At 41.2% G+C, this 26,660-nt stretch overlaps 1 protein-coding gene across 1 annotated transcript in view; it reads left to right on the top strand.

Annotated features, from left to right (window-relative positions):
* The window catches only part of LOC140212486 (cadherin-6-like), a 194,867-nt gene that overhangs the window by 15,411 nt on the left and 152,796 nt on the right, over positions 1-26,660 (top strand). The window contains exon 2 of the mRNA XM_072283350.1: positions 3,243-3,634. Coding sequence (XP_072139451.1) covers positions 3,401-3,634 — 234 coding nt within the window. The 5' untranslated portion in view covers positions 3,243-3,400. The remainder of the gene's footprint in view (positions 1-3,242; positions 3,635-26,660) is intronic.

Below are 26,660 nucleotides of genomic sequence, written 5' to 3'. Positions count from 1 at the left end.
ACAGTAATTCTCAGGGAGAAATTTGCAGATTATTTTGTACCTGTCACCTTAGTTCAAATGCACTCAGTTTTCCAACAGTGTACTTGGTGATTTAAAAAAAAATAATGGCAAGCACATCTCTTGACTCAGGATTAGAAGCTTTGACTTTTCAGGAAAAGAAATGGAAATGGAAAATTATACATATTTACAAAGCTTCAGTTGATTGTGTCCTGTTTGACTTCAAAATAATTGGTGTAGGTTATTCAGTCTGAAAGCTCAAGGGTAAAACTGATTTGGGCCAACTACAGAAACTATTCAAATCTTTATGTATATTGAGTCAAATCGTTCATTGCTTCTTCTGTTTGCCTTTTAATGTCTGTTCACCGAGAATTTGTACATGCTCATCTCTTTCACTTCACCCCTTCCTCTTGAGAGTTAAAGCTGTTGAGAAAGCATTAATGATTGCACATTAAAGTTTTAATATAATGCATTGCTCTGCATTTTCCAGAGGCTGACCACAAAGACCATTTAATGAACTTTCTTTTATAGTAGTTGATCTCTTCAGATAAGTACATGACAGCAAATAATGTAACATGCCCTTTACTTCTATTGCAGACTTAAAATTGTTTCGCATGGAAATTAAAATTAAACTTCATTATCAAGTAGAAACAAATTAGTCCCATATATTCATATTAGTTAGAATTCTGCATCCTTTCTCGATTTTTCAGGGATAAAGAAAAGGCTTTGAAGTACTTAACATGTTTTACATGTGAACATATTTAATCATATGTACATATTAAGCACTACTTATTTCATTTAATTTTATACATATTTCTTATTGCAATTTATAGTATATTCATGTATTGCACTGTACTACTGTTGCAAATCAAATTTTATGACAAATAAGCCTAATTCTCATTGTAGGAGGAGCAGGTTATTTGTTTGCTCCAGCTTCCTCAGCACTTAACAAGGTCTTGTCCGATATGATTGTAACCACGTTCTGGTTTATCCTTGGTAACCACTTATTCTTTCACTTACCAAGTATCAATCTACCTCTGTCTTCAAGATATTCAAGGACTGGGGTATCTTAGTGGCAGAGCCAATAGAGTTGATGCCACACAGCTCCAGTTACCCTAGAGTATTTGTGGTGTCTGCACGGTCTTTGTTTGGGCTTGTTCTGGTGCTCTGGTTTCCTTCCTATTCCAAAGACATGTGTGATGGAGGTAAATTGATTTAGATCTGTAAACTGTCCCTATAAGTGTAGATGAATGGAGAGATCCAGTAGTGGTGGTGGTGGGGGGGGGGGGTTGGAATTGATGGGAATGTTGCATGAATAAAATGAGTTAAATTGGGATTAGTGTTAAACCAGGTGCTTGATGATTGGGGCAGAACCTGATGGACCAAATGTCCTGTTTATGACACTGATTCATCTACCTCTACCACCTAGCTCAACCACCCCACTGTCCCTAGATGAAGAGAGTTCTAAAGACTCACAACCCTCTGAGACAGAAAAAAACTGCCTGGTCTTTTTCTCAAATGTAAGCTCATTGATTTTAAACAGTGATCTCTAGTTCTAAATTCTCTTTTGTCCTTTTCCTTTTCATCTGTTTGCATCTAGCTACTTTACACAGAAAAATCTGTGGCCTAGTGTTGCATCGAATTTCTTTGGACAAAATAGGTGCCAAACATATAGAATAACTGCTGCTGTGTGAGTGTTAATAACGTTTCAGAGATGGGTTACTTGTTTTTTTTTTACTGAAGGAGAGAAAGGGACATAAAGGGATAGTACCTGAAAATGGCATTTACTCATTTTGCAAATGAAAGTAAGGAGCAAACACAGTTTAGTGTTGCGATCTTGCTACTTCCCAAACAGCAAAGCAGCTTTCATTACACGAACCCAGTATCCCAATATGACAGCAGTGTGAGTTGTTGCCTATGTGTCCCATTCTGGGAAAACCTCATAAAATGTGATAAGTGTGAAAAAATTACAATTATTTCACTTGACATTTAGTGTACTATAAGAACTTTTCACAGTCAGGTTTGAAGTGGTTCAGCGAAACGTTACCCAACCTGCACAGAGCTGTCAGTGTTTTTGTTTATGTCGGCTGACCAGCATTTGGAGAAGCTAAATCATATCTGTTTAGCAGCACTTCCCAGAAGAGCAATATCTATCAGATGACGACAGCAGGTGCAAAGGAATTAGTCATTGTGAATGGGAAATATATTGACCTTTCTTATTGGTCACTGCATCTAATCTTGGAACTTTTCGACTAACCATATTCTGAGAGTACTTTCAAAACCAGGGCTGGAGTAGTTCAAGATGTGCCTCACCTCCAATTTAGAGCAAAGAGCAATGGCCAGAAGATATTGGCTGCTGGCTCCAGCAGCAAAATTCACTTCTCAGAGACAACCCCCTATGGGCACTTGATATAATGCTGTTTACATTGTAAATAACGCTGGTATTCATGTATTTTTAAACACTTTTAATCCATATCTGTACCTTTAACCTCTTAACTTTACTTTTATACAATTCTTTATTCTTATATGTTCCTGTTTTTATTACATGTCAAGCTAACGCACAACAGCAAATTCCTAATACATGTAAATGTACCGTATATGGTGAACAAAGTTGGTTCTTGACCCTTGGACAGTAGCTTTGCCATCACTGGTGCACAAAGCACTGAAAAATGACCGCAAATTCAAAATTCACAATGAAGGTGATTTGAAGTGGTGCATACTTTTTGTCGTTATCTGAGGACAGTGGCTTGGTGGGCAAATAGTGAGGCTTGGGGTTTTCAAACATGGGAAAAAGATTATGCTTCTATCTCACCTTTCTCATCCCTTTCAGGATTTACAATTACAGCATATGAAGCACTTTTAAAATGTGGTCACTATTGAGATGTTGGAAATGCAGCTACCCATGTGTAGGTGTCCAATTTCCACAAACCGAAATCATCTGTTTTAACAGTGCCAGGGAGGGACCAGTTAAGGACTTGGATTAGTACTGAAATGTCGGACATCAGTCAGTGGAAGCCCTCCTCTTCGGCCTAGCTTTTGATTATCTGTTGCTCTGTGGATTTAAAGTTACAACTTTCTGATTCAGCGATGGAGAATCATAGCTATACTAAAATACAATTATCAGTGAGAAGAGATGAACAATTTTAATAAAGTAACAGTGATTTATGCTGCATTTTATATTTGTAATTTTAAAAAATCCAAGAACTTGTTTGAAAGTTAATTCTATTTCTTTTCTTTCCCTTTAGAAATTGTCTGAAACTAAGCGTTTGAAAATTGATTGAGGATCTTGCTGTTTAGCAATGGAGCAAAAAGGTTAGTTGGAGGAACACCGCCTGGTGACAGATACCTGGAGCCCAGCCAACCCACCCAGTTAGATTCTGCAGTCTTCAACGCAGGAAGAAGAATGGCGACATCGAGCTGCTGCTGGCTGCTAATGTCGCTCTGGATCTGCCTTCTCGAACCCAGCCAGCTGAGTCCTCTATCAGAAAGGACTACTGAAGTGATGCAGGATGGCATACCAGAGGAATCTTCGGGTAGCAAGTTCGCCGTGCTGCACCGCTCTAAACGAGGCTGGATGTGGAATCAGTTCTTTTTACTGGAGGAATATACTGGGTCAGAGCCACAATACGTCGGCAAGGTAAGCAACACAAAGTCGACTTAGAAAGTTGTCTATGTATCTGTACTTTGCTTTGCCATGATGGTTTGCTCTTTTCTGTTTCAAAACAGGATAAGTCCCCTTGATTGAGTTAATTGGGTCTTCATAATCACTGACAGATATTACATGAATGGATTAAGTGGTTACTTGCCAATGTTGGCATAAGTAGTTTCAAGGCTAAAGCATTTAAAATCAGAATTTTTAATTCCAGTAGTTGTTGAAAAAATGACTAACTATCTATCTCTTTAGCCAAAGGGGAGTGAATCTGTGGAATTCATTACCACAAATGAATGTGAAGGCCAAGTTGTGGGTATATTTAAAGCAGAGTTTGGTAGGTTCTTCATTCGTAAGGGTGTCAAAGGTTATGGAGAGAAAGCAGGAGAACGGGGTTGAGAGGGATAATAACTCAGCCATAATTTAGTGGCGGAGTAGACTCGATGGGTCGAATGGCATAATTCAGCTCCTATGACTTATGGTCTTATGTCTAGATCAGAGTTATTTGAACATGACCTCTTATAACCTAAAGTTAGTCAGAACCAAACCACCTTTTATACCCGGATATGTAGTGGAAGTGAAATAAGTATCTGGTGACAGGAAAATTAATATAAGAGGGGTTACTTTCAAGCCTCTCTAATTCTGTTAAACATCATCAAAATTCCAATTCGTACTTAATCAGCAATCACCTCCTTTGGTAATCTCCAGACCCTGCAGCAATTTGCAAATGCAAACCTTATATTTAACTGTAAATCTATTTATCTAATCAGGATTACCAACGATGTGATAGTTGTCTCCATCTTTCTGCTATCTAGTCGCTTTGCTATGATTTCCACTTCACTGAGCACTCTCCCAGATTTCGAGCTTTTCAGTTGCGTGTATCATTTCATAGAAAGAATGGTTAGAACACAAACAACATTCCCCAAGACATAGATTTAAGAAATATTTTGAAATTTCATCCAACAAGGAAGATTTGCTTTGGTTTGTTTGGTAATCCTACATACTATTAATTCTTTTGATTTTCCACTGACATACTTGTCAGCAGTTATTGTGATAAAAAAGATTTAATCTGCAGCCATTCTAAGAAGTTATGTAATAAAATACACAAGGGAATGCGTTAAAATTAAATGTGACTGCTTCTCAAAGGACTCATTAAGTGCATGTTATACAAGAATGTAAGCAGGCACATCCCACACATGATGCATGATTATTGGATAGGAGGTGGGGAGAATGAAATTGCCATGATCCACACCTTCCTGACACCATTTAGCTCCTCTAGCCTATAGCTCCCACCTGTGACTTAAGATTTAAATCTACATGCTTGCCTTTTGCTCCTATGCTTTGATATCTTTAGTCCGGAAAGTATTTTCAAAATGGATATGTCAGGCGCAATTATCAGTTTTGGCAATGGAGTTTGAACAACAGTATGTGTCAGGGTACACCCCCCTCCCTTTTTTACCACTTCTGGCTCCCTTCTTTTCCTTTCCCCCATTCTGTTTACCATCTCACCCCTTCTCTTCTCTTCCCATCTTCATGACCTGCCCATCAGTTCCCTGTGGTTCCCCTCCTTCTGTCTTTTATTTCATGGTACACTGCCCTCTCTTACTAGATTCCTCCTTATTCAGCACTTTACTTGTTCCGCCCGTTATTTCCTTGTTCAATGGTTCAATTTAATAACAGTGAATGTATACAGTATACAACTGAAATTCTTACTCTTCACAAACCTTCACGAAACAGATGAAAGCCCTAAAGAATGCATGACAAAAAAATGTTAGAACCCCCAAAGCCTCCCATGCAGCAAAACATCAACCTTCCCCCTCCCCACACTTGTTCTAGCAAGAAGCATCAGCACCCAACACCCACCAACCAAGCAATAGCAAAGAAAGCCCCCAAAAAAACCCTGTTTCCTATAAAACATCCCCTCCCCCCCCCAACTTTCCTCCGCACCTGGTCTCACCCATCACCTTCCAGCTTGTTCAGTTCCCTAATGCTCCGTGCCTCCCCCCCACCCCCAAAACCTTCTTATTCTGGCTCGGCCCCTTCTGTCCTACTCCTGAAGAATCTTGGCCTGAAATATCGACTGTTTATTCCCCTCCATGGATGCTGTATGACCTTCTGAGTTCATCCAGCACCTTGTGTGCGTTGCTCACGGTTTCCAGCATCTGCAGAATCTCTTGTGAATATAGATTAGGTTGTTCATTATACTTCATCATGTGTTCTCTGATTATCTGTCCACTGGTTATGATGAGAAGGCTGGACATAAATCAGTCGGTATAATATTACCCTTTTTCACGCCTCTGCAAAAATGGAAATGTGAGATATAACATTGAGCGACTTCCTTGCTGCACTTACATGGATTTGTTACAAACGTAGTGCAATCATCTATGACTGTTACTGAGGGATATCTTTGTGAAATTTCTGGTTTATTTCATTTAGCCCTTCTTGCGGATGATACCCTTTGTTTAAAGAGGTCATCTAGGAGAAAAGGTCAGGATGTCGCGACTGGAGGCGAGGCGACGGCCGGTTTTGCTTGCTGATCCGCAAAGTTTACTCAGCTCTACGCTGAACTGCAGTGCCGGCTGAAGTGATGCCCGGGTTCACGTCTGCGCCTTGCAGCGTTTACTCGGCTTTGCAATGAACTGTAGCTGTTGCCTGCTCCGGCTGCGTTGTCTGTCTTTGTGTCCTTCATAAATCGCCAATTCTGAAGCTATTTGCTTACTTATATTGCTTGCACAATTTTTTTTTCTCTCTCTTCACCTTGGTGTTGATAATCGTTTTTTTAATAGGTTCTTTTAGGGTTTCTTTGTTTTGTGGCTGCCTGTAAGGAGATGAATCTCAATGTATAATGTATACATACTTTGATAATAAATGTACTTTTATCTTTTGAACTTTGAACCCATTTTGTGGCATTGAGAACAGGTACTTCTTCCATGTCCTAGTTGTAATGTGAGGGCAGTAAAGTTGACAGGGCTCGTAGGAAAGTACTTGGAAATATACACTTTATCAAAAAGGGAGGGGGGAAATGGATAGTGTGTCAAATAGATCTCCCGGACAGTATTACCCTTATTCCAGCTTATGTAAACTTGTGATCAACAAAAATCGGTTTTCTGTATCCTAATCATTCAAAGCCAAGTTACTCAGTTTACTGCCGCTGCTAGTATTCACTCACTCCAGGTCATGCTCAGTTGTAAAATTCTCAGTCCTGTAGTCAATATTTTCATGGTCTTAACCTTCAGCCCTATTTCTATAATCAACTCATAAATACAAGAGACTCTGCAGATGCTGGAAATCCACAGCAACACACAAAATGCTAAAGGTCAGACTCTAGCATTTTGTCAATTGCTCTATAATAATTTTTTTCCCTCTAACCCTCTCAGATACCTACATTCCTCCATTCTATTCTCTTGATATTCCCAAAATATAATCCTTTCAAAGCTAGTGGTTTTGCTTTCATCAGACAAACACCAAAACCCTGTAGTTTTATTCCCTCAACATTTCTGCATCTCCCTTTCTCATTTCTTTAATCCTACCTCACTGACCAAACTTTTAGGTGATCCAGTCAGATATATCTTTATATGTCTCAGCATTATCTATCATAGAGTTCCATGGGAATGATATCAGAAGCTGAGGAGGGTCACAGTAAGATTGGAATAGGGGGCTGGACTTAATGAGTGCAAGAGTATGAGTTGTTTACTTTAAGGCTGATTTATACTTCTGTGTCAACTCGATGCCGTACCTACGGCGTCACCGTGAACTGTACGCAGAGCCTACGTGGACCCCTACGCCGTAGCCTGATGCGCACCTCTCCCAAAATGTAACTACGCGTCACGGCAACGCAGACCACAACAACTGTGATTGGTCCACTTGGTAGCATCGCATTTCCTCCTATGCTAAATTAGCTTCTCACTGGGCGACTGAAGGGCAGGGAAGAAACTCTGGCTGCAATGCTTTCCATAAAGCTTTACAAACCTCCGAAATTATGAAGGACACATTTCACTTTCACAAGAAAGGACGCTCGCTTTAAACTTGTTTACTCTGACAAAGACTACCATAACCACGAAGCCTTTCATGGGCAGGTGTGTGCGCATGCATGACGTGCCCGAATTGCAGAGTGACGCAAACACACCAACACACAAGTATAAATGCTCACAACGTGCGTAGGCCACTTGCGTAGGTTACGGCGTCCATTTGACACACAAGTATAATTCAGCCTTTAGTCTCTTTGGTGTCAAACTTACTTCTTGATTCATTCTTGAGGGGCAATCCAGTGTTATTAACATAACAATTAGAAAGAGGAGTAGACCAACTATCCCTTTAAGCTAGCTTCACCATTCGAAAAGTTTATGGGTTACCTTCTACCTCAGCATCGTTTTCCAACAGTATCCTTGTATCAATGGGTCCCCTTCATATCCAGAATTTATTGATCTCTGTTTTCAATTAATGCAATGGCTGACTTCTACAGCCCAACGGGATAGAAAAACTATACATAAAACTTGATGTGGAGTTTCACCAAGGCCTTATGTAAGACTTCCTTTCTCTTAATAAAGTTGAACATGTCATTTACTTTCCTAACTGCTTGGTGTAGCCATGTGTCAGCTTGTAGTGACTTTTATAGAAGAGTATTAATATCAGAACTTATTCTGATGTTCAACCAATCCCTTACCATTAAAAAAAAACATACTCTGCTTTTCTTTTTGTACACCAACAATCTTGTACATGATATTCTATTCTACAATGTGCTTGCTCAATCATTCAGTTTGTCTGTCTCCCCTCAAGGCCTCTTCACATCCTCCCCTTCACCCATGGTCCCGCTTGGCTTCATATTGACATTTTGTTCCCTCATTCAAGTCATTGTTGCATTTTGAGAATAGGAGGGGCCCAATTAATGATGCCTGCAATACTGCACAGGTCATAGTCTGCCAACATTATGAAAATGTTTTTATTCCTGCTCTTTGTTTTCTGTCAATCGACCAATTCTCAATCCTTGTCGGTATATTGCCCATAATTCCAGCTCCTATAACCTTCAAATCCAAACTAATCAAGTGCATTCTGAAAGTTTAGATACACCACATGCACTATTCCCTCCCCTAATCTATTGCATCAGTTGCATCCACAGGGAATTCCTTGGGTTAGTCAAACATAATCTCCTTCTGATAAATCCATTCTGATTCTGCTCAATTCTACTAGCTCCTTCTGTCATTATGTTCTTTATTACTAGTGCCAGTATTTCCCTGACATTTGTATTAAAACAGTAAATACTAGGAAAATTCAACAGGTTGGACAGCATCTATGAAAGTGCAACAGTTGACATTCATCGGAACAGATTAGTAGTTCTCTGTCTTATCTAACAACCCCACCCACACATCACCGCCTTTCTTAAATGGTAGGGTCATGTTTCCTGCCACCAATCATCTGGAACCATTCTAGAATCTACATGAAACATTGTCATAGAAGAGCAGCACCCATCATCAAAAATCCTCACCCCCCAGGCTATGCTCTGTGCTCGCCGGTACCATCAGCTAGAAGGTACAAGTGCCTCAGGACTCGCACCACCAGATTCAAGAACAGTTACTACCCCTCAACCATCACGCCCATGAACAAAAGAGGGTAACTACATTTATTCTATTTCTGGTGTTCCCACAACCAATTATCTTACTTTAAGGACTCTTCATCTTGTTTTTTTTCATGTTTTCCTTATTTTTTGCTATTTATTTATATTTGCATGTCAACAGTTAATTGTTCATTGATCCGGTTTACAGTTACCATTCTATAGATTTGCTGAGTACCTCCACAGGAAAAAGAATCTCAGGGTTGTACGTGGGGACATAAGACCGTAAGACAAAGGAGCAGTACATTTATGTACACTGATAATAAATTTTACTTTGAACTTCAACATTTTACAAAATGATAACTTTTGCATCCTTTACCTCAAGATCAATCTCTGTGATTGCCGGGTCCCAAGTATTTACTGGCTTTCAAGCTCACAAACCACTTTTTCACTTTTTTAGTTATTATGTATCTCCTTTAGTTCCTGATTCTTGCCAGACATCAAGCTTTATGTAAGCTTTTTTTTCTTCTTTCCTGAAGACAGACTCAAAATCTGTGCCATTTCATAAGTTCTCAATATAAATGTTCCAATCTCTCTCTGTAAGGAAGCTCTTCTCTCGTAATGATGCTGAAAATGTGTTTAGCATAAGAATTCAAGAGTTTTTCAACAGATACCTAGCCTGTGAGTAGCTTAATTTAAAAGGACACTGAATTATTTTTAGAAAATTTACACTGGGCCAATTATTACTTCCATTGGCATTAGTTTCATAGTAAAATAAATATCCCATGAGATAAAAAAAATCTTTCCAAACCGGTGATAATCACATGCACTCCAAGGAAAATCAGCACACTTTCAAAAACCTGTGCAAGTCAACCTCGTCAACTTGGAATCCACACAGGATTAAAGGCCATTAAAACAAAGTACAGCAAAATTCAGACAAGAGAAAATCTGCAGATGCTGGAAATCTAAGCAACACACACAAAATGCTGGAGGAACTCAGCAGGCCTGGCAGCATCTATGGAAAAAAAGTACAGTCGACGTCTTGGCCCGAAACGTCGACAGTACTTTTTTCCATAGATGCTGCCTGCCCTGCCGAGTTCCTCCAGCATTTTGTGTGTGTGCAGCAGAAGTGGTCATTCTTTATAGGAAAGGAGGGGACAAAGCTTGGTAATTGGAATAAATAAACAGAATGTATAGGTTAGCGCCTTACATTGCTATGTCTGAGTTTCAGGGGAAATAATAACCCACATTTCCTGGGAGAGCAATCAGATGGGTGGCCTTTGAAAGAAAAAATCTTCTGGTCATTATTTTAACTATAAATTTAACTTGATAATAAATTCATAAATTAATAATAAATGTTGTAATTTGATAATAAATTTGCTTTCAACTTGAACTATCACTTCCGTGCTGGCTGAGGTGCCTACTAGAGATAAAGCTCCATTTCATTAACCATACATAGACAGGTTATGAACTTCGGCTCTTGTGGTAGGTGAAGACAAAGATGATGCCCTTCATCCAGCCAAAGTCCAAGTCAACATTGTTTTGTTGAATAACAAATCATAGGGATATTCTTCCAGATCGAACATGGAAAGTCAAGTCTATTTGGCCTGAGATACACAGGTGACATCCGATCCCAATCTGATACAAGTTTTCAGGACCCACCTCCTGGTCGGGCAAACCTTTCTTTGCTACCAGCCAAACAAACTATTCAATACTGTGTCGCCAATGGTCAGTCAGCTACTGCTTTGCCTTGATTTGTACAAGTGTGAGCATACGTTTGAAGTTATGATTAAAAATCTGTTTGCTATTGATCCCACAACCAGCTGTCTAACCTTTATTGTGGACGCATCTTTTTGACTTTTGTTGAGAATTTTTAATCGGTTATGATTACTCTTGAATTCCTCCATGATTCATTCTCCACTGGAGATCAAACCAAAATGTTGTTTAAAGGATATTTGATTCAGTGTTTTCTGCTTTACTTGTAACAAAAGACTATATTACCATTCATTTTGACACACTGGTATCTGGAATATGCCCAAGGAAGATTTTAGTGGCCAGTTAAAAGCCAGAGTTTGCATCTGACTAACTGATGGTTCTGATTTTCAGATCCAGATCTTCAAAAACCTTTCACCGAGCTGAATGATTTCATGGTGCTAGAAATCTTAGTAGTTTGGAGTTTCTCTAACACATACACACTCCCTCAGAAACTGACAGTAACCTATAATTTAAAATATGAACTAAGATACTTTATTAATGAAGCAGCTCACGCTGCCAGCCAGCACAGTTACGCTGGCTTTTTTTTCCAAACAGACTGCCTTTGAAGCCTGCTCAACGTCATACTGTAGCAGCACTAGAGAGCACTTTGTCACATCATGCAATCCTTAAAGGCGCGACAGTAATGAAACACCAGTGAACCAACAGTATAAATAATTGCACTTGTTATATCCCTCCTTTAAAATAAGAAAAACAATCAAAATATCTAAATCACTGTGCTTAACTAACATCTTTTACTCTGGCACAAAGTCTTCAAGATACGTAGATCAGCGTTAAATTGCTTGCAGTTCACCAGGTGACTGTTAATGAGTTGTATTGTCCTTATTTCAAAGGACTGGATGTGTATTCTCCAATATATCTGCTTCAGTTAATCAAGTTTCAGATCTTGTGCTTATACGTGCAGAATGAGACAAGCTTCTTTATCATTAGCAGTATATGTGAGATGTGGTGTATGTCAAGTCATTACAGTTCGGGCTTTATCTTCAAACTTTTACTGGGTCTTAAGGACAGATAGTTGACACTTCTGTATCAGAATTAAACCCATCATATTTTGACAGACTGCACTATTCACTTATACTTTTTTTATATATCTGGCTCAAGCAGCCAACCTGTTGATGGGAGTAGGTGTTCCAGCCTATGGGGTATTATGGAAGACTCGTATTCTCAAGATAGGGTCTGACTGTGATGATATATCTTCCTTCATTAGCTCTTTGGCCAGCTTTGCTGTGTTTTCTCCCTTTCTATTACTTTGCAGAAGGGGAGGTGATGTTGTCTGCTGATCAAAATGCCAATCCTTAGAGAATCTCAAAACTGCCTGCTCTGAGGCTTTGCAAAGCATTGGCCAGACCACACAAAGTATTGTAAGCAGTTTTGGGCCCCTTATCTAAAAAAAGGATGTGCTGGCATTGGAGATGTTCCAGAGGATGATCATGAGAACGATTTTGGGAAGGAAAGGGTTAACATGTCAGAAGATCTTGCGGGGGGGTGGTTTGATGGCTCTGGGCCTATACTCACTGGAGTTTGGAAGAATGTGAGGTGGGGTGATCTCACTGAAACCTGTTGAATATTGAAAGGCCTGGATAGTGTGGGTGTTGAGGGTGTGTTTCCTATAGTGGGGGAGTCTAGGACCAGATGGCACAGCCTCAGAAAACATTGACATCCCTTCAGAACAGGGATGAAAAGGAATATCTTTGGTCGGATAGTGGTGAATCTGTAGAACTCATTACCAAGGATGTCTGTGGAGGCCAGCTCATTCGGTATATTTAAAGCAGAGGTTGATAGGTTCCTGATTAGTAAGGGTGTCAAAGGTTATGGGACGAAGCCAGAAGATTGGGATTGAGAGGGATAATAACTCAGCAATAATTTAATGGTGGAGCAGTCTCAATGGATCAAATGGCCTAATTCTTCTCCGATCTCTTAAGGTTTTATGAACTGTAGCTCAATATCTGTGACTAGTACCTTAGTTGTGCCAAGTCTGGCTAAAAGATCATTTGAGCTTGTGAATGATGATCAATGAGTGAGTTCAGAAGCGTGACTGCAGATACTTTAGATCTGGAGCAGCACACACAAAATGCTGGAGGAACACAGCAAATTAGGCAGCATCTATGGAACGCAATGAACAGTCAACGTCTTGGGCCAAGTCCCTTCATTAGAACTGAAAGAAAAGAGGTCGGAAGCCAAAATAAAGGGGCGGAAATGCCAACTGTTCATTTCCTTCCATACATGCTGCCTGACTTGTTGAATTCCTCCAGTATTTTGTGTATGTTGATCAATGAGTGAATGTCTTTTGGAAGGAGTACCTTCCAGAAGTTGAATTATAAATGTCAGACATCCCACCTCTCCCGGAAGTTCTGGGGGTCTCCCGCATATTAATAGTGGCTCCCTGATGCCCACAAATTATATACAATATCACGGAAATCAATTTTTTTGAGAGAGAATGCGCGAGAGAGAGAGCGCAAGAGCAAGAAAGCAAGCGCGAGAGCAAGCGCAAGTGAGAGAGAGAGGGTGAGAGCGAGAAAGCAAGTGCGAGAGAGAGAGAGAGCAAGAGCAAGAGTGAGAAAGCAAGCATGAGAGAGAGCGACCACGAGCGAGAGAGAGCAAGAGTGAGAGAGTTCCAAAAAAAGTCAGAGTGGCAGAGTGTTCCAAAAAAAGAAAATATAAAACGTACTTCATCTCAGCCTACACTAAAGTGTACCCCTGCCTAATAGGGGTCAAAAATAATGACAGTGTTGCTCGCTGCACTGTTAGCAACAGTGAAATTTCTATTGCCCATGGTGGGTTAAGACTGCAAAAGACATATTGAGGTGAGTTTAACAGGTGTCATTCGTTCATTAGCATAGCTAACATTATTTAAACTAGCTGGCTAGCTGCTAAGGAGCTACTCTATTGCAGACATCCCACCTCTCCCGGAAGTTCCGGGAGTTTCCCACAAATTGATGGTGCTACCTCTCTGAAATGAGTTTTTGCAGGGTAGGATGTCTGAAATGTATATCATTCATCTGCGGCAACTTTTGCCCAATTTCTGCTTGAGATTTGATGACAATTAAAATTTCCCTTTGTGGGTACTGGCAGTCTTGCATTTTCATAATCTATCCAGTCATTACTGGTTGGAAGATACCCTCTTCTCCTCTGTAGAGGCAACTATTTGGTCTCAGGGACTGATCTAATTTTATCATGTTCCAATGTAGCTTGGGAACAAGTGCCTTTGGCCTCTGACAATCAGATCGTCTCTCACATTAAAATAGGTCCAGCATTATGCTGAGCCTCTTTCCATCCTGTCCAAATTATTTGCTGATCATATCATCTTATCTGGCAGAATCCTCAGTCTCTTTCATTAACCACTGAGATATTGGAATATGTGTCATCACGTTGACTGTCTCAGTCTCAAATCCTTGGCATCTCTTGTGTCCTTGAGATTGGCTCAGCTGAATATATCAGCCACATCCCTGACTTTGCTCATGCTTTGCAAATCTTTGCATTATATACCTTTACCTTCATATATATTCTTTACAATCTCTTTGGTGCCCTATGAGGGGCTTTGCAGGAATTATCTCAATGGTTTTCGAACACCATGCACGTGTATAATTCTGCACTATGTGTAATGGTGAAACTTTTCCTGTCCAATGATCACAAGTTACTCATTCTCAATTTGTGCTTCACCCATGTCAGCATCCACTAAAACTCCTTGTGTGTAGTTCTGAACCCCCAGCACCAACACCATGCTCCAAGATTCTTTCCTTAGGCATATCCCTGAAGTATTAGCTCCTTCTTATCATCAAAGCATCACAACACTGGCTCAACTGTGACTGCCTCCTTGATTCATTTGACTGTTTGCTGCTGGATGTGCAACAAGATTCTGTTCCAACAGAACATCATCTATCTTTTTCATAGAGTATTGACTCCTCTACACATCTCTTTCTGTTAATGCCTCTTGGTTCTAGGCAAATTCTCAGCTAGGCATTTCATTTTTCTATACGCACCAACTTGGATACGCAGAAGCTGGCATGCCCACCAGGGCTGCAATCTTTGCATTATTAGTTTTTCCTCTATTACTTTATTTTTCTTCTTGAAAATCACTGGAAGGTATTTTGGGATCTGTGTATTAGCAGCTATTTCCTTTTGTCCAGGGCTCATGTTAGGTCTTCTATTTCCTTGTTCCATGAAAAATGTCTCCATATTCACCCGCGTTACACAGTTGGAATGAATGCTTGCATTGTATCAATATTCCTACTCCTATCAAGATCTATCTACCTTTTACCATCTCGTTTGCTATACTTCCAAGAATAGGTGTAATGTCCTTCTGATTTGTCATAATGAAATCCATCTCATTGCCATCTTGATTGTTTGGGTTCACCACCTCCAGAGATCATCTCCCACCAAGCTTCAGTGTACCATTGCACATTGATTCATTGGTTTTGTCTGCAGTTCTTCAAGACTGGTGGATTGCTTTGGGAGGACACTGGGATTTGGTATGTCATCTAAAACCTTGACAAACTTCTGCAGATGTACAATGGAGACTATCCTGACTGGTTGCATCATGGCCTGGTATGGAGACACCAACACCCAAAACTGGAAAAAAAACATGCAGAAAGTGACAGGTACAGCATATTCCATCAAGGAAAAGCCCTCCCCACCATTGAGCATATCTACAAGAGGCACTGCAACAAGAAAGCAGCATTCATCACCAAGAACCCCCACCCTCCCCCGGCTATTCTCCTTTTACTGCTGCTATCAGTTAAGAGGTACAGGAGCCTTAGATCCCATAGAACCATGTTGAGGAACAGTTATTACCCTTCAACCATTAGACTTCTGAATCAACGTGAATAAACTCACTCTTCTCAACACTGAACTGATTCCACAACCTATGGACCACTTTCAAGGACTTGACAACTCATGTTTTTTTTTGTGTTTCTTTATCTACTGTAAATGCCTGCAAGAAATTGTATCTCAATGTAGTGTATGGTGGCATATATCTACGTTGATGATAAAATTTGTAGCCGTTGGACCAGTTTTGATGCAGATATGTCTTCTGAGTGTTTCTCTCACAATCTGGCTTCAGATATATTGTACTCCACTGGCTATCCCTGCATACAGCAGTTCTTCTAACCTGTGCTATTCACTCTTATGCTATCAGCACTGTTCACCCTTTCACACCCTTCTCCATCTTACCACCCATAACCAGCATCTTGGTTATTCACTTACTACCCATAGCACTTAAACCACTTAAGCGATGTTGCCATAGCTCCTTTATCTTGTGTTTCACTGCATGCATTTCCTTCCATTGGCCTTTCAGTATTCCTTTCCTTGGAACGAATAGTTCTGCACATTTTGTGTACACTTTTGTAAAACCAGCAGTGCCTCAGGAAGTCATCTGCCCAGATTCTACAAGCAATCCAATCTCCAATGAGCAAGGCTTTCACATCAGTGCTCCTAAAACTGTTAGCTCCTTTAAGAAAATAGCAATGGATTCTCCACATACCTGGTGTGTACAAAGAAGCAAAAGCAGTCAACTGCTTCATTTCTAGATGAGTCATTATGTGTGTGTGTATTATATAGAACACATTCTGTAAGAATACAGCCAATATTTTATGGTGTGGCCCATGGCCTCCTCTTGGTGCCAAGATGAGGCCACCGTCAAGGTGGAGGAGCAATACCTTATATTCTGTCTGAGTAGCCTCCACCCTGATGGCATGAATATCAATTTATCCTTCCGGTAAAAAAAGTCCTCCACTTCCTCATTCCCCACTCTGACCTTTAACCTCGTCTGACCTGCCTATCACTTTTCCCTGGATCCTCTCCTTCCCTTTGTTTTATGGCCCACTTTCCTCTCCTATCAGATTCCTTCTTCTCCTGCTCTTGACCTTTCCCATCCACCTGGCCTCATTTGTCATCTTCCAGCTACCTTCCCACCACCTTTTTATTCTGGCATCTTCCCGCTTCCTTCTCAGTCCTGGAAAAGATCCTCAGCCCGAAATGCTGACTGTTTATTCAATGCTGCCTGACCTGCTAAGTTCCCCTGGCATTTTATGCATGTTGGTGTGGTACAGTTTCCCTCTTTGTGACCAGTAAGGTATAGGATTTGTGTGTTCTGCTTTGCCATCACAGGGGATTTATGCTTCTCTACATTAGTTCAAATATTTACTTGGAATTCCAGTGACCCAGGTGACTTTATTTCATTTAGAGTCACAACTGAACCAAACAGCTTGCTATCAATGCATATCCATGAACTATCTCAGTAGGGGGGATCACACCCAGTCTTCAAATTCCAATTCAGATGTGTCATCCAAGTTTCATAATTTTATCAACCAGCCTCTCTGACACCAGGTCTCCCTTATTCACTCCCTTAAAAACTGTATATAAAAAAAAAATCTGTATTTTAAAATAGAGAAATGGTACTTTGAAAGCACAGCTTACATTGCCAGCTGGCATGCTTACCCTGGCTTTCTTATAAGCAGGAAGGATCTGGAATTTTCTGCTGTAATCACTATAGCAACACAGAGAAAAGGTAATTAAATGGTGCAATCCTCTAAAGGGTTAACAGCATTAATTTGACAATTATTGTCCAGTGACGTATTAATGTAAACATCTATTACAAGCTCAACATCTGCACCATTGCTTCAGCACTGCATGGGAGCATCTGATTCAAATTCAGATTCATTTATTTATCACAGCGAAATGCACGAGTGCTGCCACACATTCTGGGGTCAATACAGCTTTCCCACAATGCTCAGCAGAGCAACAAGCAATAGAAATACTGCAAAACAAGGCTTTTTCCTCCCTCCCACTCTCCCACACACTGGACAGTCCTTCAGCCCCAGGCCTCCAGGTCTCTAGGCTTCGGCCATTGGGTTTTGACTTCCAGACTTCTGATTGACCTTCAGCAATCAATCTTCAGCGTCGACCCCTAGACTAGCAGATGATGGCACCCCAAACTCCAGACCTGCTGATTTACTGGCCTTCATGTTTCCTGCTCGCACAGGACCCACTGACCTTGGACAGCTCAAAATCCACAGGGTATTCTTCATCAAGTGTTCATATCGCTCACTTCCATGCGTGAAATGGAGGCCTGGATTCCAGATGTCCTTCGTCAAGCTGGATTAATGTCTGAAATCTCAAAGCTCTCCAGTGTGACTCGAATCCACAATCCGCTGAGTCAGGGTGGCTGAAGACCCACCAATTGAATGGGAGCTGATGTAGCACCAAAGCAGTGACTGGACTCCACAGAAACCTTGCAGGCAATAGAGCAATTTGGGATGGTCCAGGACTGTCAAAGGCACATTATGTATTCATTTCATAGACTCCAGTCTTCTGCAGTTGAGAGCTTCATAATAGTATTCACAGATTAAGTCATAAGTGAAGTTTGATTGTTTATTTAGGGAGGTATCATACTTACTCAATATCGGATCTAGGCCACTGACTTAATGAGGAGATGGATGAACAGACCTTAACTAATTTACAGATTTTATTTGAATATTCTAAATGCCAAGGATGCTTAATGGTCTGGCTGCAGTGCAGAAATAGGTGCTTACATTTCTGCTGCAGAGTATGGGTGCAACGCTGAGGATGACTTCAATGCCAAACTCGGTGGGATAATTAGGATAGCTCTGCATTTAGCTGTGATTCAGGGATATCGATTTAAACACGGTTTCTGCATTTTCTTTATAAATGCAGATGCTGTTCAGGATGCCACTGAAATCAATGCCAGGGACTACAACATTCATATTTCATGATTACGGACACAGCAGCTTGAAATTACATCACAGACTTGAGCAGAATGACATGACTTTGTAATAATTTCTGTACCACAAGTTGAAACGGATTATTTTCGAGTGCTTTATCTTACACAGTGAAACGTGATAGTGTTGATTTAGACCATGGAATTTATAGCAACGCCACTAAACTTTGAATGTGCTCAAGTCTTCAAATGGACAAACAAAAAGCCTCGGTAGTGTCACAGCACAGAGGGTCAAACTGAGAGGACAAAACACTCCACTGGTGACAATGCTGCCTTCTCTTCTGGTAGTAAATGTTACAAGGAAATTATATTTGGGACAGCACAGTGGCGTAGTAGTTAGTGTAAGCACCAGCGACTCGCATTCAATTTTGCCGCCATCCGTAGGCACTTTTCCTATTCGACCTCCCCATGACAACGTGGATTTCCTGTGGGTGTTCTGGTTTCCTCCCACATTCTATAGTCTTACGGGTTTACAGATTAATTGGTCACATGGGTTTAATGGGGTGTCACGGGCTCGTTGAATTGGAAAGGCCTGTTATATCTCTAAATAAACTAAATCTGTAAATTGCAGATGGAAATGGGGTTTTTGTTCGATACACTTCAGTAATTAACTAAATAGAAAATTAAATAGATTAGCCATGCAGTGTGTGGACATGCAGAGTGCTGATGACTGTGGTTGTGCAAAACTGGATGGCAGCAGAAGATGGAAGCCCAGTAAGAGGAGTGTTCGAACCTGCAGGTGACAAGGTCACATGCAAATTTAGCAATGATAAAAAATCTGAGGAAGGAGAAGAGCTGGCTGCTGTTGCGAAGTTTCCAGATGGAGAGGAGATGGGTTCTTAAGCACAGGAAAGACTGAAGAGTTATCAAAGATGTGAACGCTCCTATTCACTTGAGAAATTGTCTCGGGTGAAGGATGGACTCGGTTGTCTGAGAGCAGAATTCAAAATCAGGACAAAAGTTCAATTTCGGTCTCTTAATGGCACCTGCTGCTTTGCAGTAAACCAGAGTTACAACGGATCCTGAAGATACGATCAGGCACACCATAACTGCCACTTTAAGCACGGTTAAAGAATGCCGCTTGTTGGTCTGGATTACATTTGCAATATTATTTTGGATAATTATAGCAATCTGTACGTCACCGTATAAATTGGATTGTTGCCACAAGTTTATTATTGTTAATTGTAACACTCCACATTCTTCACTGTCAACTGGGTTTCATCTACAATGATATTATAGTTAATTATGACACTGTACATCTTTCACTGTGATCATTATTTAGAATTTTTGCATCTAATTTTTGAAATCAAATTCAGACTTTTGCAAATCTGCTTGGAAATTCATTTTGCATTTAGCGAGGGAGCTATTGCAACAAGAGAAAACTCACAATTCCATTGGAACATTTTAAATTATTTGACGAAAGAGTCTCATGTCATGCGATTTATAAAGTAACACAATTTACAAAAAAAGGCATGTAATGAAATAGCTTAGAAATTAGTCCATTTCTTCTTTTAATACAGATGATACATAAATAACACTAATGTAGGAATTCAAGGAAAGCATCAAATTTAATAGAAATAACATTCATAATGAAATTGGACCCAGCATTTCATTTATTATATAGCTTTGTGCAGAAAATGATTTCAGCCATAATATATCCAGCTCATGGCATGACTCACTGCATGACTTTCTTTTCTGATTTAAAATTCTAAATCACTTGGATGTGACTTACCACTTGTGATACTGTTAAACCGTCACCCACACCAACATTTACCAGCAGTAGGAAGGATAAGGGCAATCCTTCATAAATAAACACTTCTCATAGCCAGTCTGCATGGTCAGATGTCCAGATCATCAAAGCTTCACTCAAAGCAATGACACTCCGTGGCCACTTTATTAGATATGCCTGTACATCCACCAGTTAATGCAAATATCTAATCAGCCAATGACGTGGCAGCAACTCAGTGCATTAAAGCATGCAGATAAGGTCAAGAGGTTCAGGTGTTTTTCCAGATTAGGAAAGAAATGTGACCTAAGTGAATTTCTCTGCGGGATGATTGTTGATGCCAAGTGGAGAGGGTTGAGTATCCTAGAAACTGCTGATCTTCACACACAACGATCTCTAGCGTTTGCAGAGAATTGTGTGCAAAATAGAAAACATCCAGTGAGCAGCAGTTCTGTGGGCGAAAGAGCCTTGTTAATTAAAAGGTCAGAGGGGAATGGCTAGATTGCTTCAAGCTGACAGAAAGGTGACAGTAGCCCAAATAACCACACATTACTACAGGACTGTGCAGGAGAGCATCTCTGAAAGCACAACATGTTAATCCTTGAAGCGGACGGGCTACAGCAGGAGAAGACTATGAACACACACTTGGTGGCCACTTTATTAGGTACAGGAGGTAGGTACTTCTCCATTACTTGTCTGGAAAATAATGGAGTATGAACATTCATCTCTCCCTTCCACCTTTGCATGTTTTCAGTTTGCTTCGAAGTAGTAATGTATCATACACCTACTGCGTTAGCTGACTGCCGGTTTTGTATTACCTACAGACTGCTGCCTCCTAAACAGAGCTGTATTCTGAAAGCAAAATCCCTTTCTCCTTGCAGGTGTAAGCACAGCTTCAGCATTTGATCCGTTTGAATTGCTAATCAGTATACATAGCTGGTAGAATAAGCGCAGAAGCTGGATCTGTACGTGACAGCAGTGTAGCTTGGCTGCCTTTCAGTTGTATGTCATGAGATAATGAGAGTGGTTAAAACATCAGGTATCAGTGCAATCTTATGAGTCCCCGATTGAGGATCACCTAAATCCATTGGAGAAGTTAATCTTTTCATGGTGGGGGTGGGAATGAAAAGGGGGCACAAGTGTGCAACATCTGATTTTAATTAAAGGAAGCTCTTTGTTCGCATGGTACAATTACCTGATGAATCGGATACACAATCAGTCAGTTCTCATTGCATTTCTTTCAATTTGGTATGATGATTTAATACCCTCCCGCCCACATCACGTCAAGACCGGGGTCCGCAACAGAAGGGGTTTGCAGAAGAAATTCAATCTCTGCGGGGAGGGGGGAGGGGGTTCTTGCACTCTATCACTTCCGTACAGATTTCTATCTCAGAAATGACCCCAAAATTCAAAGTGAGTGCAGAACCAGCTGTGCAGGAACATCATGAAGAGGGCCATAACATGTCATTGGGGTCAGGTGCAATCAATAGCAGACCAGATTCAATAACCAACGACACTTGTAGACAACTCTCACAGTGAAGAGAGCTGCTACCATTCGGCTGTAAACATGAGGAATTCTGTGGATGCTGAAAATTCAAGCAACACACATCAAAGTTGCTGATGAACGCAGCAGGCCAGGCAGCATCTCTAGGAAGAGGTACAGTCGATGTTTCGGGCCAAGACCCTTCGTCAGGACTAACTGAAGGAAGAGCTAGTAAGAGATTTGAAAGTGGGAGGGGGAGGGGGAGAGGGAGATCCAAAATGATAGGAGAAGACAGGAGGGGGAGGGATGGAGCCAAGAGCTGGACAGGTAATTGGCAAAAGGGGATATGAGAGGATCATGGGACAGGAGGCCCAGGGAGAAGGAAAAGGGGGAGGGGGGAAAAATTCCAGAGGATGGGCAAGGGGTATAGTCAGAGGGACAGAGGCTGTAATCCTCAGTGGGAAGACATCACACAAATGAGGAATAGTCTGGTGCCATCACACCCAGTTCACAAACTTCCTAGCTTGAGGCACACCAGCTACCGTGACTCTACCAACATGAACCCTAACAGCATCTGTTACACCCAGCTGGTAATGGGAGCACAAACAAAAAAATAACACGCACAAAGTGCTGGGGGGCTCAACAATTCAGGCAGCATCTATAGGGGTCCAGCATTCTGTGTGTATTGCTGAAGATTCCCAGCATCTGCAGAATCTCTTGTGTTCATTATGCACTCTTTGTACATGGTTGTGCTTTATGGAAATTTATACCAAATACAATGAATTTAAACAGGAAAATAAATATTGTTTTAAGATGAACACCCCATTGCCCTTGTTCTGCTTCCATACACCGGGTTTACATTTCCTTAGAATCTGTCACAGTGTCTGTTAGGCTGCAAGCTACCCCTTTGAAGGCTACTCCTGTTAACCAGGAGTGTGAAGAGATGGCCTCTAAGGCAATTTTAGGGGCCGTCTTCAGATCAATCAAAGTCGCGTTTATCATCATATGCAGAATACATATACACACACAGATGTGATAAAAAGCACAGCTAGTTGGTGGAACAGTGGAAAGGTGGTGTGGCTGGTATGTTAACCACTCTCAGGACCTCTATAACTTTTGAATATCAATCAGATTCTATTAGATTGATAAGTACAGTACCCTCAGCTTCTGCAGTTGTCTACTTCCTGTCAGCCTGCAATTCAAAGGGATCAAATGTTGCTCCACTATAATGTCACCCTCCGAATGTACTCGATGATGCACCCAAGCACCAATTAGAGCAGATGGCAGCAAATGCGGAAAATCTGAAATGCAGACAGGGAGGCCAGAAGTACTCGACATCTGAGCAAGATTGGGCGGGATGACTCTATACTGCACAGATGGGAGCTCCCTGTTGGGGAAATCAAGGGGAGGTGGACTTTGGTGCATAGACTCTTTTGTAGTGGGCAGTCATTGTTCTGCTCTGTGACAATTGAGCATCTTACAATTAAATGCCAGTCACATTATCTACTCAGGGAGTTTTACATCACCACAGTCTACAATACCCCCCCAGAGCACGAACACAAAGGGAGAGCTTTAAAGTATCATCAGCTCTCTACAAAACAAGCATCTGAACAACTCTTCATAATTGCATGACTCCTTGATCATATTATTATGGTTTTTTTTGTTTTTGTTTTCCTTATGCTTTTTGGGGTTTTTTCTATGCTGCATCAGATCCAGAGTCAAAATAATTTTGTTCTTCTTTACACTCGCATACTAAATAATCTTGAATTGCTAGGAAGAAAAACAGAATCAATGCTTCTGGTCAAAGATTCTTCGTCTAGATAAGCAAATAAGCAGTGGTGAAGGGATATGCTTGAACATCTACACATCATCTTCAGTTTGGAAATTTTTCAGCCATCAGATGTTAATATTCAATTTAATAATTTAATTTAATGATACTGCTCTCCCCTCCCTGCCAACCAGATACAGCTGTGTATCTTTTAACATGTTTTGTTTTCTTTCTTCCGTTGCTGTTTGCCAGCTTTTAAAGTAACTGTTACTTTAGACCCATAACTGCAGTCTTCTCCTTTTTGTGGGCATTCCCACTGTTCTCTTTACCCCTGCCCATCACTAGAAAGCATACCTATTGCCTTTTTTTCCGGTTATATTATTGCAGCGTTCTCTTGCTTTTACCCTCACCTCTGTTTATTCCCCTCTTTCCAGAGACAATACTCTCTGCAGTGAGACTCTGTTCAGAACAGAGATGTAGGAATGTAAATACTGGTGTCTGAAGAGGATCCAGCACATGTTATATCTGTTCTGTAAAGAGAGATCTGCACACATGTGGGTTCCTTCTCTTCAGGCAGCAGAGCAACCTGCTGAACCCTAGGGTCTTTCTGTTTGAGCAGAACCCCGAACTACTTGTGTGCAGCGCCCTGCTGCACCTGGAAAATGGAGGGTTGCACATGGCTAGCACCCCTCTGACACATGAAAGCCACAGTCCATTCTTCATTGGCATCTCATTTGTGTATGTGGATGGCCATCTGTTGGTGAGTCACATCCCTCTGCTCCTTGTTGACTTGTCGCTGTTCGGTTAGAGCATGAAGATGAACTCATGGGGCAGCGATCACTTGGCCAACTGGATCAGGTCAGGACTGCACGAATGTATTCAGACTTTGTCCATCTGCTGCAGCTGACACCTATTCCATTAAGCATTGCGTCGGCAAATGCTCGACAGGCATATTATGGCTTCCTCATATCATACCACCTAACTGGGCAGGAGAAAAGAGGTGGTTCCCCTTCTCCTTGTCATCTCTTACAACAGATCAGATAGGTCAGTCAGCGCAGTCACCAATGCTTGGGCGTTTTCATCAGGAAGACAACACATCTGTGGCTCTGAGCTGATTCCTGTGCTTGGCACACCTCTTAAGCTCCACACCTGATTCTCTCTCTCCTGCCTGACTGTACGCTGTTGCCTCTAAGTCCATCAAATGTTAGATATGGAGGTGCTCTGAGGTAATGTCACAGTATTTCACATGCAAAAATGCAATATGCAAATCTTCCTTGTTCTTTTCATCTTTCCCCTTGCTTTCCAGTCTTGTCTTCTCATGCTCCTCACTGCCCTTTACTTTCCTTTCACTCTCCCCCATCTAAAAGTGCTTCTCAGTCTCCATCACTCCCCTACAAGTCACCCTCACCCTGCCTGCACCCTTCAGGGTCCTGTCTGCTTCACTCTATCCAGTGTCCCTTTCATTTGCTCTCTTCCCTCAGTATTGTGCCAGCCTCTTCCTCTCACCCAAATATACTTCTTGCTCATGCCTCCCTATTTCACTCATACCTCGTTTTCCGCCTCAGATCTCCAACGTGAAGACACATCAAAGATAATAGAAGCTAAAGGAAGAATAAGGAGTGATCTTATTCAAACATATAAGATCCTAAGGTGGCTTGACCGTGTATTTGATTAGATGCTTTCACAAATGGGAGAGTCACGTATAATGAAACATATTTGCCAAATTAGGAGCTAGTGATTTACAATTGAGGAACGTAGTTTTTTTTTCCTCAAAAGGTATTCTCTGCCATAGAGGGTGATGAGAACAGATTACTGGATAAAGTTGAGGTGAAGGGGCGCCACAGTAGCATGGCAGTTAGCACGATGCTATTCCAGCTCTGAATGTCAGAGTTCAGAGTTCAATTCTGGTGTCTTCTGCAAGACGTTTGTACGTCCTTCCCATAAGTGCGTGGGTTTTCTCCCACAGTCCAAAGCCTTGCCGGTTAGTGGGTTAATTGATTGTTGTAAATTGTCCCGTGATTAGGCTAGGGTTAAATAGACGGGTTGCTGGGTGATACAGCTCATTGTGTTGGAAGGACTGATACCACACTGAAGCTCTAAATAGAAAAAAATAACTAAGATTGATAACCACAAAAAATTTTGCAAAAATTGAAAATCCAGAGCAATGCACAAAAATGATGGGAGAATTCAGCAGGTTAGGCAGCATCTATGAAAATAACTGAACAATTGAGATTTCAGGCCAAGACCCTTCTTCAGGACTGGAAAGGAAGGGGAAGGATCCCAGAAGAAAAAAGGTGTGGGAAGGAAAGGAGAATAGCTAGTGGGTGATAGGGAAGCCAGGTGGGTGGGAAAGGTAAACGGCTGGAATAGAAGGAATCTGATAGAGGAGAATGGACCATAGGAGAAAGGGAAGAAAGAGAGGCACTGGAGGGATGTGACAGGCAGCTGAGGAGAAGAATTAAGAGGTAAGAAGGAAGAAGAGGGAAGTGGGGGAGAAAAGATTACTGCTGTAGAGTTAGTCACCACAGCCATGTACTATCCCAGCCTCATCTGCCTTATTTCAAATGGCAATCATGCTGGATCTCCAGGGTTCCTGTAGCTTAAGGACATCCTTTACTTGCAAGTTGCTCTGTGGCTCTAAAGTCGCCCTGGATGAGCCTCAGGCTCTGTCCTTCAGCCCTGCAGCCTCTGTCCTGCTGCCATTATGTAATTTGCTGCAATCAATGCTTAATGCAGGGAGACTTTGAGGGATACTGCATCTGGGCTGTGTGCTTCACAAACTCACACTGCTCTGGGGAAGTGGGGGGGACCACATCAGTGTTCTTTCTGAAAAAGGCTTTCTGCCAATTGTGTGTGTTTATTTTTGTTCCTATGAGAATACTCATGAGAAGTAGCAGTACATGCAGCACCTAGTTAGGGTACAAAAAAAAATCCCCAACGTCCAATTTCTAGACAAGGACAAAATCTCTAAATATTCACTT

Source organism: Mobula birostris, chromosome 19, assembly GCF_030028105.1.
Source record: "Mobula birostris isolate sMobBir1 chromosome 19, sMobBir1.hap1, whole genome shotgun sequence".
Taxonomy (NCBI): Eukaryota; Metazoa; Chordata; class Chondrichthyes; order Myliobatiformes; family Myliobatidae; genus Mobula; species Mobula birostris.
This window is presented reverse-complemented; position numbering and strand designations above follow the sequence as displayed.